General features: G+C 38.7%; 1 protein-coding gene across 1 annotated transcript; it reads right to left on the bottom strand.

Moving 5' to 3' along the window:
• Positions 1-2,031: 2,031 nt before the first annotated feature.
• Positions 2,032-9,467, bottom strand: LOC145910849 (cyclin-J-like). The gene is made up of 8 exons (XM_082998063.1): positions 9,435-9,467; positions 9,219-9,358; positions 5,509-5,719; positions 5,380-5,453; positions 4,678-4,776; positions 3,729-3,840; positions 2,316-2,475; positions 2,032-2,251 (listed from the first exon to the last, which is right to left on the bottom strand). Exons 2-8 carry the CDS (start codon positions 9,330-9,332, stop codon positions 2,032-2,034), a joined length of 990 nt encoding a protein of 329 aa, XP_082854189.1. The 5' UTR covers positions 9,333-9,358; positions 9,435-9,467.
• Positions 9,468-19,512: the final 10,045 nt, after the last annotated feature.

Here is a 19,512-nt window from a genome sequence, read left to right as displayed (position 1 = left end):
GCAATTTATTGACAGTGCGCCTTATAATCGGGTGCGCTTTATGGTCCGTAAAATACGGTAGTTTCAAACATAGTAGAATCTACAAACTTTGTTACCTCAAAGGTCAGGACAAGGTTTTCATCATACAAAAATATGTCACTGTGACGTCACAAAGCAAAGGCTTATTTGTCCCTGATTATCGGAAGACCAAACAAGGGTATAGCAGCTTCGATAAGACTTGGATGGTGCGTTTCTTTGACATTACTTGACGTGATTTTGGGTGTGGTGTTATAACTTTAACCTCACGTTTGTGTTGACTTTAATTTGATGATTCCAACATTTAACAGTGCTGTGTTTCATAATCAGCTAATTTGGTCGGATTTTCTCGGAGGTCTTTGTCTGCCTCAAAATTCAATTACTAATATCTTTTGCTGTGAGTGGACAAAGCGACAATGCTTAATTGCCGGTTTGTCTCTGTCGTCTTTTCAAAAGTTTATGCATCAAGTTAGCGATCATAAACGTTTTTGCCACAAGATTACCCTGTCCCAGTAACTGTTTTATTATTACGCAACTAAATAAGACCTAATAGATCGAAACAGCGGCCATGTGTCTGCAGCTCAAATTAACATCAAATTCCGTTTGTTGCACTTGTTGTGCCCTGTTTTAATGAAAATCGATACTAAACCAGTTTTACAATGTTTTCCATTCCTACGCATATGGCTTGCTGCTCGCTTTCTCACGATAATCTCGCTTTCTCACGATTTTGTTTGCAACGGTTTAAAGCTGTATCTCAGAAACAAGTCGCTGTGTCAAGCTACTTTATTCGCCAAAATGTTTTAAAATTTTGACCATCTCTTAGTTTATTTATACTAGCCTATGTTTTATTTTTCCGTGTCACATGCACTATAAAAGTAGTAGAAACGTGGTAGCACGACAAACTAACGAACTCTAGACTACAGATTGTTACTCAGGTCGATTTTTTATTAACTAACATTCCTCTGATCCATTTGCAATTAAGTGCAGTCACCAACCCTCCTCTACACAATGAGTTCTGAATAAGATGCCTTGTAACTATTTTGGTAGCTACGTAAGTCTCAATAGGTGCCAGAAACTGCTTTTGGGAAACCGCCCCAAGTGCATGATTTCATATGACCTCCGAAACTGAATTTTTAGCATTTCATTGTGAGATAGGGAAAACAAAGGACCTATATGGGTATTAAATTGGAGAAATCCTGTTTTCAAGGCCCTCTGTGGTAATGCATCTGGCGACCGTTCCGCTCGTTTCCCAATGACCGTTGATGGGTCTTGTGACTTACACAGGGACCAAATATTCTTTAAAGTTAAAAAAAATTTGCTTCTGGATTGAACTGTACGGAGCAAGGACTTGTTGAGCCTCCTGGAAGATCTTATGACCGACATGCGGGTATAAACAGCCCTAGGATTATTGCTTAAGGCAATTTTTCAGCAACTAATTTTTGTGGTGTTGTGTAAAGGAGAGATGGGCCTTGCATAAAACCACAAATGGACTTATAGTTCAGCGATTCATTTTTCTGCAAAATCCAATTGCATTTTTGTTGTTTTTCACCCCAAATAATGTCCAACTCATTCAACCGAAAAATTTACCCCCATGCATCACTGATTGCTATGTGACGTGCCCCTTCTATTTATAACAGAGAACCCACAAGGTGGGCACTTCCCGGCTGCAAAACTTATTTTAATAGAGATACCCAAACGGGTCCTTAAGCGCAAACCATTTAAATTTAATTGCACAAAAAAAACACTCACAAAATAATCTTGCTTTTTGTTCCCAATACCGCGGCTCAACGCTAAACAAAACGTTAGACGAGATGCATTGTTAAGAAAGGTTTACACGTGATAATAATGCACACATTTCGCAAAATCCTAACTAATGGGTGACCAAGTACAACGAAATTTTTTAGCAACGTAAAATCACAGTGAAATCTTTCTACGGTGTTTACCAGCACAGGAAAAATAAAACATTTTGGAAGGACTACAAACGAAATTTTGTCATGATGCAGAAAACACACATTTTTAAACAAGAAAGCCCTTGTCTATCTGGTAAGAAGGCCGAAATAATGCACCAGTCTGGTGCTTGAAATAGCAACTTGAACGAAATGTGGGTGGAACAGGAGATGTTACAGGTGTGTTTCCTGTACTGTTCATACCATCTTGGTGTAGAACACTTAAACCACCAGATAAAGGTGTTGTTTTAATGCTGCTTTGCATTGCCTGTCTATCATCTTCATGCAATCTTTAAATGAAAATTGATTGTAAAAAATTATTGATGAGAAACAACACTGCAAAAACCCTCCTACCGAAGTAAAATTTCAATGCATGGAACAAGGTGATGCCAAGCAAAATCTGATTTTTTGTGCAATTCAACAGTCCATGTTGGAGCAATGTGTAGACAGATTCTTGATGCAGCAATGCATGATGCCATTACTAATGATGGTTTAAAAACCAAAAAAGACTGATCTATATAGATGATATGTCAAAATTAAACAATAGATCAGTGTTTCCCAACCTGGGGTAAAAGCTGTTGTTTGTTGTATTCCATTTATTTTTAAATTAAGTTTGGTTTCCAATTTTTCTTACTTGTTATGTCACACTCATTTATATTAAAATGCAGTCATTTTTTATTATATCTAAGTTAAAAGAACATGTGATGGGATTTCAGCAATACTAAGTGTTTAAAAATTATTGTGCATGTGTATAGATATCAACAGTCAAATTTCATCAAAGGCAAAAAAGTCACGAAGACTATTCACAGCTATTAAATTACATTGTGGGAATAAGGCGCAACATAATTACTATTTTGTTTTATGATGCATTTAAAATGGCTTGACAGGAGAAATACAACAAAAGTGCCTAGAGCGGTTAAATTTAATTGAGTTTAGTGCGACATGTACTATAGTTTGCATTAATAGGTTCATCAGCACAGTTGTATTGTAACAATATGGTAATGCAACTATCTGTTGGACATATAGGCCAGCAAAGAGAAAATACATATTTAATTAAAACACTGCTTGTTAGATTTAGTTTCAATCCGACGCGTGCAGTGGTTGAAAAACTTTTTGTGCAAATTTTCTCTAATGTTTAAGTGTACATTCAATACAAGTACTTTGTAAAAAAACATTACCTACACAATAATGTTATCCCTGACCTCATTTTACTGCATTTATCAGAAAATGACAAGCAGTGCAAAATCAGTTGATTTGTTACAGAGTTGTCTAGTATGAATTAGATATGTTGCAAAGTTGACAGATGCAAGGATATGAATGTTAGAAGTATATATTTGTACAGCACTAAATGGATCGGACTTGAAAATGATGTAACCTCGCAATCGTCGGGTCGAGTTCATGTAAACAGGGTTAACAATGTTGTGAAATGAATTTATGATTTACAGCAAAAATGCAGAATGGTTGAAATGTACAACAAAAAGTAATAAGTATTTTTGCAAGAAATGTCACTGTTTAACCAAACTATGTGTTCATAATATGTCAACAGAACCACAGAAATGATAAACTACATTGATGACTTTTGCTGGCCAACTTATCAGAATTTATAGTTTGTGGAATTTATTCGGCCAAAACTAGGGTTTTTGCAAACATTCGGTTTAGGCGCAATATAATTTGAATTGACCAGCAACCAAATTTTGTACGCTTATGATAATGACTGAATTACAGTATCAAATCCAATACAGTATAAAATAAATTTTAGTCACAAACCTTGTAATGAGACTTCCAAAAAATAGTTTACATTCTTCTCCATATACACATTTGCTTGCTCATGGTTGGACATAGGTTTTCCAGCATGCATATCCCGTTCCCCAAAAGCGACCTACATTCAAAAATTTACGGTTTAATATTTTATTGTGTGCGTAACAACAAAAAGACTTTTAAACTGCTTGATATTCAACTGTATGTTGCCTCACACTTGGCCATTATAGGTAAGATTCAAAATACTAAAGTGGCTTGAAAGGAGTAATATTATGTGCAATGGCATGATTGGCAGGATCGCCCCACTGTGCAGGTCCTTGCTTGGCGATCACAGCTAACTCATCGCGATCATGAGGTTTTCGAGTTTGGCAGCCCAGGCAATGCAACCTAGCTGGATCAGCCACTTTTTCAACTAGGCTGCATCGCCAAGCAAGGACCTGCGCAGTGGGGCGATCATGCCATTGCATGAGATATTACTGCGTTATCGGATACTGGGCTGCCAATTACTAAAACCTCATGATTGACTTGAAAGGTTTACAAATGTATTCATTTTATAATACAGTAATGACTTCAAACCTGTTATTCTTTTTGTTTTGTTTTTCTGGCTTAAATATAAAAACAGATTATTAATTTCTCAAAATTGCCTAACAACAGTTTAGCAAGCTTCCAGTCAACACTTAATGTACTAACAAACCTCAAAGCCATGAAAATTTCTAGGATACACCATGTATATAAAATCACTTCAAAAATTAACTCAGTTACTGAATCTCAATTAAAAAATGTACAATTAATCTATCTTGTTTAAACATAATTATTTTTTTGTTTTTATTTATTTCGTAAGATTTGAGATGTGACAAGTACCGATGCTTTTTGGTACTGCGCAGTGGTTAAACAAAAACTATTACTGTGTAAACATTGTATGCAAGGAAAACTATAATTTCCAGTGGTGTGAAGATACCTGCATGTAATAGTCCTTAAAATGACAAGCAGTTGGGAACCCAATGTCCCAGTGAAATGATGAAAGGATCCGGATTTCCATTTGCAGATAGTCGTTAGACTAAACACAACCTAGTTTTTAACCTGACAGCAAAATTTAGTCCAATCCTACTAAGTATATAGTCATAGGCACCAAGTACGGGGGAGCACCACACTCCCATTTTGCTACACGCACATGTGCCAGAACCTAACAAATTTACGTGGCTGGCAGAAAAAAATATGTTTGTTGTAACACCAATTCGCTAATTTAAATTACACCTTATCCAAGATGTTTAAACAAAAAGGATACAACAATTTGTGGTACTGGATCACAGGCATAGATTTGCATATTTACTTGTTCTTAGTAAAGGTTATATGGGGCCATAGACAAATTTTTGTTTTCGTTACAAACCCTGGTGACTTTTAGCCTAGAATATAGATGTTTAAACCTCCATTAACAACAGTGTTGCACAAAAAAACTCCTGAACACACCTAAGACGTCACAAATTTTCAGCACCCCCACGAATTTACCAAACCTGGCACCTATGTATACAGGTATGATTAGATATATTTTTTTAAATATTAACAAACTGTTGAATCAGCAAATTATTTAAAAACCCAGCTAAAAATACATTTTTTTTCTAAACAGCAGCACTTTAACTTACAAAAAGTTACCTAAACTTACATTTAAATTCCATTGCAAGTGTTCCATAAGTATTTTAAATTTTGGTATTTTCTCCTCTCTTTCTTCAAACTTACCTAAACATGTAAATCTTAACACACATCGTTTAATGAAATAGGTTTGCTTACTTACAAGCAATAAGCAGGCAGCACAACACAAGCATCTGCAAATCTTCAACCACAACATCAAATCTGTCAGTATACCGGTCATAAAGACAGACAGATAAATGCTGAGCATTGCAATTCAAATGAAACTTTTGGCAGGTTAAAGCTAGCCAATCTACCAAATATCTTCTCCAATACAATAATTTTGATCCTCCTTTCAAGCGCAGGAGTCTGTTTTCCTAAACAAAATGCAATGATCACACAATTATCCCTTACCACAGCTAGTACAGAAAAAAAAATGCAATAGGAGTTTAAGCCGTCATAACAACTGCACTTTTCATCTGATAGTAATTGAAACATTTAATAGCAATTTCTAGAATGTATTTAAAGCAATTGTCTCCTGTCTATATCAGTGGTTCCATAATGTCCAAACACACTCTTACTAACATTTGGAGTGACTTTAGAATAGGGTTTCTCCAACTATTATTGTGTAGGCAAGCAAGTTTCCCTTATTGCCACTTCAATGATTTCTTACAAGAGTGTGCTTCAAAATTAAAGTACATTAGTATCCAAAATAGACTTTGCTATTGTAAAGTCATTTGAAACATTATTTTGATGTTGTATGCAGACCAATCAAAATGTTAAAGGAATGTACGTAGTCAACATTTTAGGCGACTGCATAAAACTCTTGACAAATGTGACAAACAATTTTTTTTTGTTAGTTTAAGCGAGTTCATTTTATACTATGCTGTTAAGGTAAGATGGTTTGCTTGTTTGGAAGTTTACATTTATGTAAAGATTAGTTGACAAATTAGTGAAGGGATACCCACCAAATTTAACCTAATTTTATGCTATTCTATAAAAAATGTTTTATTTTTACATCAAAACTTTTAGGGTACTATGTACTGCAGTGCATGAATTGTGTTAAACTATTAAAGCAAGAAATTTAGGATTGAAACTATATAAAATGCAGGACTGTTTCAATGGTGTAGTCTCACATGGACATGTATGCATAGGCATCAATCATATCTTCCAGAGAAGGCCTGCCCAACCTGCGAAAAATCCAGGTTAGGCTGCCTACTCTGGTTTTGAAATGTCTGTGTAGTAACATGTCCTGTGATGGTGGAATTGCATTGCTTTGTGCATTACTTTTACAGTTCTTGGCATGACTGATCGAAATAGAACGTAATTCTTTATTCGATCAAACTGTGTTTGGCAAACAAACGGTTTCAACTGGAACCTTTGTTAGACCTGTGGATTGAAACAAACAGTGTATTAACAATAAATACAACATGGTAATGTGAAGGTGAGTAAACTAAATTATTAACATATGTGATTCGTTTAGGAACCCGCACATCCAAATACCACTGCCACAAAACTTTCAGACAAGCTCGCTGCTTTAGGACGCATATTGGTATTTCTATAAAAATAAGTTTCAGGGAAATGCCCACTGTGTAGACATCTGTCACAATGGAAAGGGCACGTCACAGAGCAAACCAGTGATGCATAGGGGTAAATTTTTCAGTTGACTGAGTGCAAATGCGTGTGCTGTTGTCATGGTAATTTTAGGGTGTTTGGGGCAGTTTTAGTGGGGTTTTGAGCTATTTTAATCAGGTAGTTACTTGGTGGTGGGTGCTACTGAAAATTATGGTGAAAACAGAGCACAAAATTCAGGCTGTATTTGTGGAAAAATGAATCATTTAAGTGGCCGATCATTCGTGATTTTATGAAAGGTGCATCCCAGATCAAAAAATTTTAATTAAAATTAGTCTCTGGAAACATGGTTTAACCACCCCCTGGTTAGTCAATATTTTGGTAAAAAAAGCAATAAAAAATGGAACTGGATTTTGCAGAAAAATGAATCATTTAACTGCCCACTCATCTGCATTTTTGTGTAAGTCAGAACTCTTCTCTATGCAATGGCATCAAATTTAGTTGCTGAAAAAGTGCTGAAGCACCCCCCTAGGGCTGTTTATACCCCCCTATTGGCCATAAGATCTTCCAGGAGGCTTAACCTGTCCTTGCTCTGTACAGTCTCATCCAGGATCAAATTTTTTTTAAAACTTTGAACAATATTAGGTCCCTATGTAAGTCACAAGATCCATCAACAGTCATTGGGAAACAAGCGGAACTGTCGCCAGATGCACTATATCAGATTTAAAAACAGGATTTATCCAATTTAATACCCATGTTTTATGCAAGATGCGCCAGATTCAAATATGTTTATATGCCACAAAACCTTTGGACCAAGTAGACAATTATTTTTCATGGTGAATTAAAATAATTGACGCCTATGTGTTGAGAACTTGTATTGTTGTTAAACAACCAAACTACTAGCGAATTAATAGATTGCATTTATCACGGTCTAGCCAAAATGACAGGCTCCGACCAATTGACAATGTGCATTATATTTGTTACATCTTGTTGTTTAAACATTTCACTCCTATTTTTGATGCAAAAATGATAAAACAAACTTTTAAAATATTTAACAATGCTTGGTAACTTTTATAGCAAAGTTTTGTATACTAATCCTTTTTCAATAGTCCGACCTGTTGCATCAAAACAGTGGCCATGTCTGCACATCACTAAAAAACATTATTGCCTCCATGCTGCTTATTTATACATGTGTTGTGGACCTTAAGACCGCATATTAGTATTTCCATTAAAAAAGTTTTGCTCGCGGGGAAAGCCCGTCTTGTACTCCTTTGTCATAGAAAAACTCAGTGATGGTGATGCATTGGGGTCAAAATTATGGTTGAATGCTGTCGCCAGAGCGATTTCAGCGTGTTTGATGCAGTTTTAGCGCATGTTTTGCCTTTCTCAGTCAGCTACTCATTTGGTGCTGGGTGCTGTGAAAAAGTTAGTTGAAAGAGCATCAAAAAGTTCAAGTGTTCATAGCTCAAAATTTAATCACAGAAGCACACCTTAATTTGTGATTTTATGTTAGGCCCGCCCTTTGTCTACTCTTCAGGTCAAAATTAGTTGCAAAATAGTGCTTGAAGCACCCCCCAGTTTGGATATTATTTTAGCTCGGTGGTTCCCAACCTTTTTAATTTTTTTTCTAATGAATCACAAAAACCTCGTCCAATTTGCAATTTAACCCTTTTCTACGCAATGGCAAAAAAATTGTCACAGGAAAGTTGCTTTGGTTGCCCCTTGGGACTGTTTTTGCTATTCTATAGGACATAAGATCTTCCTGGAGGCTCCTCAGATCCTTGCTGTGTCTTGTCCGATGCAGCTGCAATCAATTTTTTTCTCTTTGAATAGTACCAGTAAATCTTCATGGGTCACCGACAACAGGAAGCAAATCACTAAGTATGGGTATTAATGCCGATAGCCTTCAAAATTTGATTTTGGGGATTTAATACTGATATGGGGCCTTAAAAAACATTGCATTAAACACAAATTATTATTTTCCCATTTTACAGTCTGAGAAGGACACTTACATTGTGCTCAAGTTTTGGTTTGATATTGTCAAACAATTTCGCCTGAGTATCAACTAGGCTAGTTAAAAGTTTTTGTCACTACAGTTTAGCTTTCTTATATAACTGTCACAGGTTTTTGTTACATTTTTGGGAATACCTCAAACTTGTCCAAGTTAGGTAGCTACTCCTACATATTATCAATATATCAATTTTTATTTAGTATTTACAAAGAACGGTTCAACGTTAATCATTACCAGAAAAAACAAATGTAATTCTTTCATATGGTTTTCTTTTTTTTTACAAACCTACTTACACGTAACTTCAAAGTGTTATGAATATCATGAGCTAAATCTCCTTTCCATTCCCACCAATCAATGTCCATGAGGTCTGTGTTGCTAAATTCAAACCATCCAAATACAAATAACATTCACTGCTTTCTGAAACACACAGCACCTTCTAACAATAGGGGCCCAACATGAACGCTTTTTTCCTACAACCAAGGTATGGATAGAGATTTTGATATACTTACATACTCGCTGAGCATAGGAAATTCACAGGATTTAAACCTAGCAAATTTGTACAAAAGCCATAAATTAAAACAACAAACCAACAAGAATTATTAAAATTATGTTGATATGATCAGCAATAAAACACAGGGCATGGAGTCCATACAATTTCATTGCAAAACCAGATAAAACATCAATAATAAAATTGTAGTTCGGCGTTGACACAATTTTGTTTTTAATTCCCGCCAGAACACTTTTAAACAGCGAGGGTCGTAGAGTATCCGAACAAGCACCACACCTAATATCTCAGCTATCCCGAACACTACAAACCTGAAACTGCAACTAATCACAAGCATGTTAAAATAACACCTTACGTGATGCCAGGCCAAATTTGATGTCATCAGCTGTTACGTAACTACATTTACATGAGAAATTTCGCCGTCCATAAACGCGGAAGATACACTGACCAAAGAACGCCAGCATCGATGCAAACCAGATTGTTACGTCACAATTGGTTTTGACGATGATGATGCTGTGCGTGCGTCAGATGTACGTCTAGTTCAATGTCGTCTTCAACGCGTCAAGGTGTAGCATGGAAGCTTTGAATATTTTAATGTAGGTTGGGCCGAGATTTCAGTTATGGTGCAGCGTGGAAGCTTTGAATACTCTAGGGCCTGTAATGGCAGAATTTTGCATATAGGGCTGTAACGTTACGGCCAACATAGGTAATCATCCATGATCAGTAAATTGGACAAATTCGGTAACTTAAACACGTGACTGCAGCGGCAAACAGGGATTGTACATATTTTCATCCAAGGGGGGTAATTGAAATCATTTAACTTGTATTGCATCGTCGATAGGTAACTTAATTGTTAGGGAATCACGCTATACCTTGCACTGTGTCCATGATAGGTAAGTTTGTTAAACGTAAGAGTAGTCACGCTATACCTTGCACTATGTCCATCATGGTAAGTTTGTTAATTGTTAAGGTAGTCACGCTATACCTTGCACTATGTCCATGATAGGTAAGTTTGTTAAACGTTAGGGTAGTCACGCTATACCTTGCACTATGTCCATGTTAGGTAAGTTTGTTAAACGTTAGGGTAGTCACGCTATACCTTGCACTATGTCCATGATAGGTAACTTTGTTCATTGTTAGGGTAGTCACGCTATAACTTGCACTATGTCCATGATAGGTAAGTTTGTTCATTGTTAGGGTAGTCACGCTATACCTTGCACTATGTCCATGATAGGTAAGCTCGTTAATTGTTTTTAAACGTTTAACAAAGTTACCCATCATGGACATATTGCAATGTAAAGTGTGACTACCGTAACGTTTAACAAACTTACCTATCATGTACATAGTGCAACGTATAGCGTGACTACCCTAACAATGAATGAACTTACCTATCATGGACATAGTGCAAGGTATAGCGTGACTACTCTAACGTATAACAAACTTACCTATCATGGACATAGTGCAAGGTATAGCGTGACTACCTTAACGTTTAACAAACTTACCTATCATGGACATAGTGCAAGGTATAGCGTGACTACCTTAACGTTTAACAAACTTACCTATCATGGACATAGTGCAAGGTATAGCGTGACTACCTTAACGTTTAACAAACTTACCTATCATGGACAAAGTGCAAGGTATAGCGTGACTACTCTAACGTTTAACAAAGTTACCTGTCATGGACATAGTGCAAGGTATAGCGTGACTACTCTAACGTTTAACAAACTTACCTATCATGGACATAGTGCAAGGTATAGCGTGACTACCTTAACGTTTAACAAACTTACCTATCATGGACATAGTGCAAGGTATAGCGTGACTACCTTAACGTTTAACAAACTTACCTATCATGGACATAGTGCAAGGCATAGCGTGACTCTACCTTAACGTTTAACAAACTTACCTATCATGGACATACTTCAAGGTTTAGCGTGACTACTCTAACGTTTAACAAAGTTACTTATCATGGACATAGTGCAAGGTATAGAGTAAATGATTTTAATTACCCCCCCTTGGATGAAAATATGTACAATCCCTGTTTGCCGCTGCAGTCGCGTGTTTAGGTTACCGATTTTGTCCAATTTACTGATCATGGATGATTACCTATGTTGGCCGTAACGTTACAGCCCCCTCTCGAATCTTGCGCGCCTGGCACTGCGAGGCCGTCACACTAGGGTTGCAAAGTTGCACTCTGTCTCAATTCCTAAAAACGCGTGTATTTTTATCACACACTCAACATGGACACGAACACGGTTTTCGAAGATTTGAGCCAGGATGTAAGACATCAGCAAAGCAGATTCAGTTCTTTATTTAAATTATTTGTTTTTATTTTCATCTTATTCAAATAGAATGGATTAACTTTTACTGCAGCACAATCCACCTAACAGAAACTTCAAAGCACTCTCCTATAAAACACACACCTCAACAATTAACTTTACCATGCATGGCTGAAAGAAATGCAGTTCTTGTAGCATATTTACGTCACTTAGACGTACTGTACGGCGCTGTAGTATCCCTGAGTGATTTTGAATGCTACATTCTCCCCTTAAATGTGTGCTTACACTTCAAACACATTTACGAATAAGTCACGAAGTAAAGAAAGCAAAGCATACGTGTCGCCTGCGAGCAAGCTTCAGCCTGGCATATGCAATGCGCCGCATTTGTAAGGCGGCAAACTAGATGAGCACACACCCATCTTCATCAGTTTACGATCCTGTGCACCGCAAATCAGGGTCACTTCGACGACTCCTGAATGCGTCGGATGCACTTATTCGTTTGTCGTGATCGCCCCGCAGAGCAAGCACAATTTTGCAATCGGCTGTTTATATGTGGAACCATGCCTTGGCTGCGAAGCCTGATGTGAACCTTATGTGGAACCATATTGCGTTTTCACTGCGACCTGACAGACAACATCGTGACCTTCTGGGAACGCACGCAGAACACGTCCCATCTCCTAACGACGTCGGGATTGTGCCTCATCTACGATCATCACCACATCTCCGGGTTGAAAATTGCGTTGTCGGTCAGTAACTTCTGATGCAAGGCAATTGTGAGCAAATATTCTCGTGACCAATTCTCCAAAATTCGTCGGCAAGGTATTGAATGTTTCCACCACTTTCGATTGTTGCAATCTTTGGGATTGATGTCCAACGAATGCTGTCGCAAGCACGACCCAACAACAGATGATTGGGCGTAAGTGGCTCATCTTCTGTACATGTAACACTGATCGGCGTTAACAGCCTTCCACTTCGATTATCAAAGTTTGCAGCATGTCCGCAATGATTGTTGGGTTCCTTGTGAGCATTGCGTTCAAAAGGCGACGAATCGATCTAATCATTTTCTCCGACGAACCTCCCATATGTGAAACAGCAGGTCAATTGAAGTTCCACTTAATTTCTTGTCGTCTCGACTCCACTGCTGGAGTCCTTGCAGACCTTTACTTTGGGCCCTCTCAGCACCGACAAAGTTCGTACCATTTTTCGCTGTATATATCTTTTGGTCGACCTCTTCTTCCAATAAATCGACGCAGCGCGTTGATAAACACGTCTGTAGTCAAGTCGGGTGACACCTCATTGTGTACAGCTCTCATAGTTAAGCAGGTGAAGATGCACCCATAACTCTTTGTTTCACTTCCTCGTTTCACCATAAAATGGACCAAGTAGTCTATGCCGACGTAGGTACACGTCGGCTCGTCGAGCTTCAGACGGGCGAATGGCATCATGTCAGTCATTTGTTGTTATCCGCGTCGAACAGTCCTTTTGCGACACAACATACATTTGTTGAGTTCCTTCCTCACCGCTGCGACACTTTTTATGATCCAAAAGCGCTGGCGCAGAGAGGTCCATGTATGAGCAGTCCCACAGTGGCCAACCTTGTGATTGTGGCGCAAAATAACAAGTCTTGTCAAGTTGTGATCATACGGCAATATAATCGGGTGTTTTGCATCGATATCATTGGCGTCTTCTCCAACCTCCTCCCGATCCACAGAATTTCATCAAACAGCTGGGGGTTAAGCTTCGCCAACGAACTGGCATATTTCGACTTCTTCTTTCTTCTGCAACTCCCTTCCAGACTTTCCAACCTGTGACAAAATGTCAATCACAGGAGCGAAGCACTCACCTTTACTTATTACGATTATTTTCAATTTGCCAGTGATTGCAGAAACGTTTTAACGCAGGAATGATTTGAATCGTAGCAGCCATGCGACCGATGCCTTCACTTTATGAAATTCATCAGACGATCGGTTGACTCTGACTGTGTGCAAACGTTGATGACAATTCTTTTCCTCTCTGCTGGAACTCCAGGGGCAGCTGTTTTCATTTCTGGTGGGGTAGGCCATTGATCTTCTTTCTGTCAGAGAAATTTCAGACCTGTTAAGGCAGGATCTCCCCACTGCGCTGACCTTTTATATTTGGCGATCTACATACTTCTCTTATAAGATCAGTTCGCGCGACAAGCGTTTCTTCAGCGATCAAAGCTGTCGCTCAGCCATATTACTTCGCCAAGGAAGCGGCAAATACATCGGTATGTTTTCCATCGGTATGTTTTACCGAGTCCTTCAAGTCGAGCACTTTTCTGTCCTCAACGGACGTTACGAATGGAATGTCGCCAGGCTCTTGCTGGAATTCCTTTCTACATGATCAGCATTTAAGGAAATTAACTGAAATATTATCCACGGCAGGATAACAGATAGACGGGCCGGCAAGAGACCACTCCAGGTGTTCTCGCAGCAAATGGTTGTTTGCGGTTTCCTGTTCTCATCTCCAAGACTCTATGGGCATACGGAACGTCAGTGCCAAAAAGTAGCAGCACCTCACCATTACACAACTGAGGAAATTGCAATCCCTGAAGGTGTGAAAGACTGTCCAATTCCATATTTATCGGGGTTGGATTATAGACCCGATCGGAATAGCGTCAAAAGACAAGGCATTGTCCACATTGATTTTTTCATCTTTACTTAATGACAAAACGCGAAAACTTGTCTCGGACTTCCGTGTATTGGAAGTAGATCTGCTAACTTTTCGTCACAAAAACTTGTATCGAATCCCTGGTCGAGGAACACGTACGTCTTGTTCTCTCGACCATTGGCGCGAAGTAGTCTGGCTTGCTGCGCGGAATTCTATTATAACTTTCCGACGCTTCCCTATTTTGGATAAGGGACGCACAATCTTGTGTAGCGTCGTCGGAAATTCTTCAGCCAGGGCCGAGGAAATCGATTCTACTTTTGGGCCCTGGCTATGGTTTGGCCCCTTAGAATAGGCTTTAAAGGCTATAGTCTTTTGCATCGGCAGCCTGGAAATCGTATTTTGCCTTTGACGTCCGCCTTTCTGCTTCCAAAACTTTTTCCAAATCTGCCTTTCGTTACAGAGTTGCCTTTTGAAGTTCCGACTTTCGTTGCAGAGCCGCCCTTTTAAGTTTTCGGTTTGCTTGTTGCAGCCGATGCGTATGAGGCGCACGGACAACGCGATGTTGTGCTTATCAGGGGCCAGGACTGTCACTGATGATAAACGCGCTATTTGCATTATGGAGGGTAGTGTCATCAAAGTGGATGGACACTACCAGATTGGGTTACCTTGGAAGCAGCCCAAACCGAAGGAGCTTTGAACGATAAGCTGTTGCAAGGGCCGGACCTTACCAATAGTCTTGTGGTAGTGCTGCTACGTTTTCGCCAGGAGGTTGTTCCCTTTGCGACCGACATTAAGGGCATGTTTCATCAGGTGAAGGTTGTTCCAAAGGACTGTGATTGGCTATGATTTCTGTGGTGGCCTGATAGCGATTTAGGACGTCCCCCTGTGGACTACCAAATGCTTGTGCATTTGGTTTGGTGCCACCTCTTCGTCGAGTTGTGCAACGTTTGCGCTGAAAAAAGCAGCGTTAGATAAGAAGTACTTGTTTTCGACACCTGTTGTTGAGACTGTTTAAAAAATTTTTATGTAGACGACTGTCTTATGTCAGTATCGACAGTTGCCCTGGCCACTGAGCTTATCAAAGATGTAAGTGTCATTTTGCGCGAGGGAGGATCTCAGCAACTCATCTGTTGTGAAATATAAAGGAAAAATCACATACTCGCCGTGGTATGTTGTCAATAATCAGACTGGTCTATGACCGGCTGGGATTTATTCAAACAATTGTCCTTCCTATGAAAAAAGACTGATGCAGAATCTGTGCAACCAATGACTTGGTTGGGACGACCCACTCCCCCAAAGTGTGGTCGAGCATTGGTATGTCTGGTTGGACCATGTGCCTTAGTTAAAAAACGCGACAATTCCGTGACGTACACACCTAGCAAAACACGCAAAAACGCTTGTGTTTGAAGTCATTCAGATAGAATACCTGGGATTTGTACCGATTTTAATTGCTTTCCCGTTAATCATCACTAGATTCTTGACAGATACAGAGATGAAAACTGAAAACAGGTTGTGACCACCAGGTATCATGATGAATTATGAATTTGACGTTATTCTGGTCAGAAAATACAATCTTTTTTAAACAATAGGTGTATATTTGTTGCTTTTTTCACCAGAAGAACGTCAAATTTATAATTCAGATACACAGAGATTTAAAAAAATTTATACGGGGCGTAAAGTATTTTGGCACGCTGTTGAATGTGACGTAACTCTATATGTGCTCGCGTCAGTGCGGGAGAAATATTGGGTAGGTACAGGGCGTCGATTTTTTCTGCGTGCCGACCATCTTGAGGAAAATTATCGAATAGCAAAATATCGCATCTGGTAACTAACGCATGAGAACGACCAGGCTTATTTCGATTACAAACCTTGCATGTTGTAGGCTGCTATATCTCCTAAACCGATTAAACGAAAAATGGTAAAAATGGCTTGTTTCGTAACAATGCTCCATGCTTGGAAACAATGGTTAGTTTTAGCTTTAACGCGCTTATTCACTAAACGTTAAAGGAAGTTTTGGCTGGTTTTTGTCCAACAATTTATCGGGGTTGCGTTTATTTAGCAATCTAAACAGACAAATTTATTCTGGGTGGGGATCCCAGGCGATGATGCCATTAAGTTTTCAACACTATGGAACCGTTCCAGAAGTGTGTTTTGAATGTGTGCTAATACTAAAATCCAAAACAATTTAAACACTGTTTTTCACCCTACCAATTACAGCCTGAATCAAAATAGAATCAGAAATTAGTATTAGCACACATTCAAAACACACTTCTGCCACGTTGTCAGCTGGGCACAAACAACAAGGGTAGTGTGACGTCATATTTAACAACTTATTGAATTGAGTGGGGAGCAAGTTCACGAGAAATTCTTACAGGCACCAACGTCTTCGAACCACTTTGGCCACCAGCATCTACGGCATAAAATTGGCAAAATCATGTCAATAGGAAAATCGTTGCCGTCCAATCTTCCAAAAAAGAAAACTAGTAAGATCGATGTGAATGTTGCAAGATTGACACAACCGATACGTTAGTTAGGCTAAATTGAATAATTATAGTAATTCAATTTGTGGACGATTGTGGATATCAATAGCGTTGATTTGTTCGAGGTACTGTATGCCAGTAACTTAAAATTTATTCACGCCGCCCGTGTCGAACAGTGGCGTTGCGTGTCGAACACTTACAATGACGAAAAACGTATATGTCGACACCCTGGTGTAGGTAGTTAAAGTGCATGTGACACGGAAAATTAAACATGTTAATAATTAAAGTGATGTTCATAATTTTAAAACATTTTTGGCGAAAAAACTAGCTTGATACGGCGACTGGTTTCCAAGATACAGCTGATCAAAGTCGCATTTTTACCGCTGCGAACGAAATCGTGCGACAGCGAGAATATTGTTGCGTGACGTCATAGAAGGCGCTTTGGTCGTGCGAGGTCAATATCTTCTTCACACAATAGCGGTTAACACATGTTAAAATAATAAAGAACAGCTACAAGCTAGATTAATGAAATTGTCGATTCGATTATTAATCGCAAAGCCGATTTGCTCATATGTCATTGGAAAGTGAAACGATTAACCCAGAAAACCAAGTGCGAATGCACGCGACGTAATTACAATTTGTCATAAAAAGTCACAAAGGATAATGTACAATGGTGGTTGTCAGCTACTGTACATGCGTCATTGTTAAGTACGCTGAGATTCTATCGTTGCGAACGTCTTCATCGATTCAATCCGAGAATAGGATTCCGTTGCAATCGTTGTAATCTGTAGACATGCTCGAACAAACAGTGAAGATCTCCATTGGCATTATATTTGTATATTATCTTCATGTTTTCTGCTGTCATCCCAGCGCATAAGATAAATGCCACATGCTTTGTTGCAAAAAACACAAGCAAGTTATATCAATGCGTAAATTCTACGAAGTAATTTAGGCATAGGCTATAGGGACTTTATATAGGCAAAAAAGCAAGTCACTCAGTATGTGTATTAAGGCTGAAAACCTTCAAAACTTGATTTGGGGGATTCAATGCTGATATGGGGCGTTCAGTAAGTAAAAATTATCTGATTGCAATAAAATACACAAACCATACCAATAAATTACAAAGGTAATTATATCCAACCTTCCTCAACATCACTATTTTGCATGACAGCATGAATAAAAAGTATTGTGTAGTAGCCTACTACTGTATCGGGTTCAGGTTAGCGGAAAGTAGTGTAGGGATTTTGGCTTGTCGTAATTCGAATATTTATTGATATTTTGTTTAAACTTGTTCTTTGAAACCCCTTTTTACCCTTTTACATTTACACCCGTCTTTCTGGCGCCTTCGCTAGTTATCTCGCTTGCGTTACGTCTTTCAGCTTGCGCTACTTCTTCTAAGTGTACTTCGTCGCGTAATCGCAGAAATTATCTCTTTGTTTCTGTCTCGTCTTTGATGTATCCCCATATATTTGCGATTCTTTCCACAAATAAACAGGTCATGGTTTTCGATCTCATCGATCACGGTGTTCGGTCCCAGATCTCTGTTTTGGACTCCGAATTTTGCTCCAAGAACAAACCATGCGGTGTCGGGACCTGCTGCCATCATGGTGTCAGAAGCTTGATGTCGGTTTTTCGTCCATGCGACCCTTCAGTAGGCTATAGCTGTTGCAGAAAAACTAAAACTTATCCAAATGGTAAAAAGAAAAGTCTTATAAAACAAACATTAAATTGCATATATGCTTGTACACCATGGTTTCAGAAAATAAACACCAAATCTTTTCTATGTGAACAACAGACCAACCACTCCAGCCGCGCGTAGTCTTCTGAAACTGCTGAACAATGTTCGATTTCCCACCAGGTTTAAAGGTTACCAACGTGACAAAGCGCGCCAAAAGGGTCAGAATTAACACGGTCGTTAAATAAGCAACATGTTGTTCAGGCAGACTTTTGACCCTTTTAGCCGACCACGGTCGATTTCTATCAACGTCTCTTTTAAAACGTTGCTTATTTAACCAACATGTTGCCTATAATTTTACCACCATTGCAAAGCTCATTAAAAACCTTTCCAACGATACCAAACTTGTCTTCTCATTCGTGGGGGAAATATGTTTCCCGGCCAAATATTAATTATGACCGTCATAAAAAAATCAGTTTTTCACTTGTAACTTTTGCTACAGTTCGAGGGGAAAGACAATTCTACCACCATTGCAAAACTTGCACAAATACCTTTCCAACGATACCAAACTTGTCTTTCTCATTCATTAATCTATCGTATGTCGCTGTTCTTTTTTATTTTAACATTGTTATAAATATCGTATGGCTCTAAGCTAACTGGGGGAAGCTAGAGAAAGATCGGAGATAAGGCATAATATCGTGTTAGTGTCACTGCGTCACGCTAAACTTAACTGTTGTATCGTGGAAGTAAGTTATGTTGTCTCGTTGTCGTTTTTTATTAGGCTACTATTAAAGATCACGTCGCAAGGGTATATAGTTACGGTTTTAAGTTGCTGACAGTGTGTTGAAGTTAGACACGTTTCAATTAACGTCCCTGTAAACTTTCAAACGATATAAAAATATTGAAATAATACATATTATTATTCGAATATGATATTCTACCAGAGGGATGTTAGTTGACAAAAAAAAATCGCCAGTTAACAAAAGTTTAAACGGACGTGACTCGGCCGCCTTACGAGGT

The sequence above is a fragment of the Ascidia mentula genome, chromosome 1 (genome assembly GCF_947561715.1).
Source record: "Ascidia mentula chromosome 1, kaAscMent1.1, whole genome shotgun sequence".
In the NCBI taxonomy this organism is placed as follows: Eukaryota; Metazoa; Chordata; class Ascidiacea; order Phlebobranchia; family Ascidiidae; genus Ascidia; species Ascidia mentula.
This window is presented reverse-complemented; position numbering and strand designations above follow the sequence as displayed.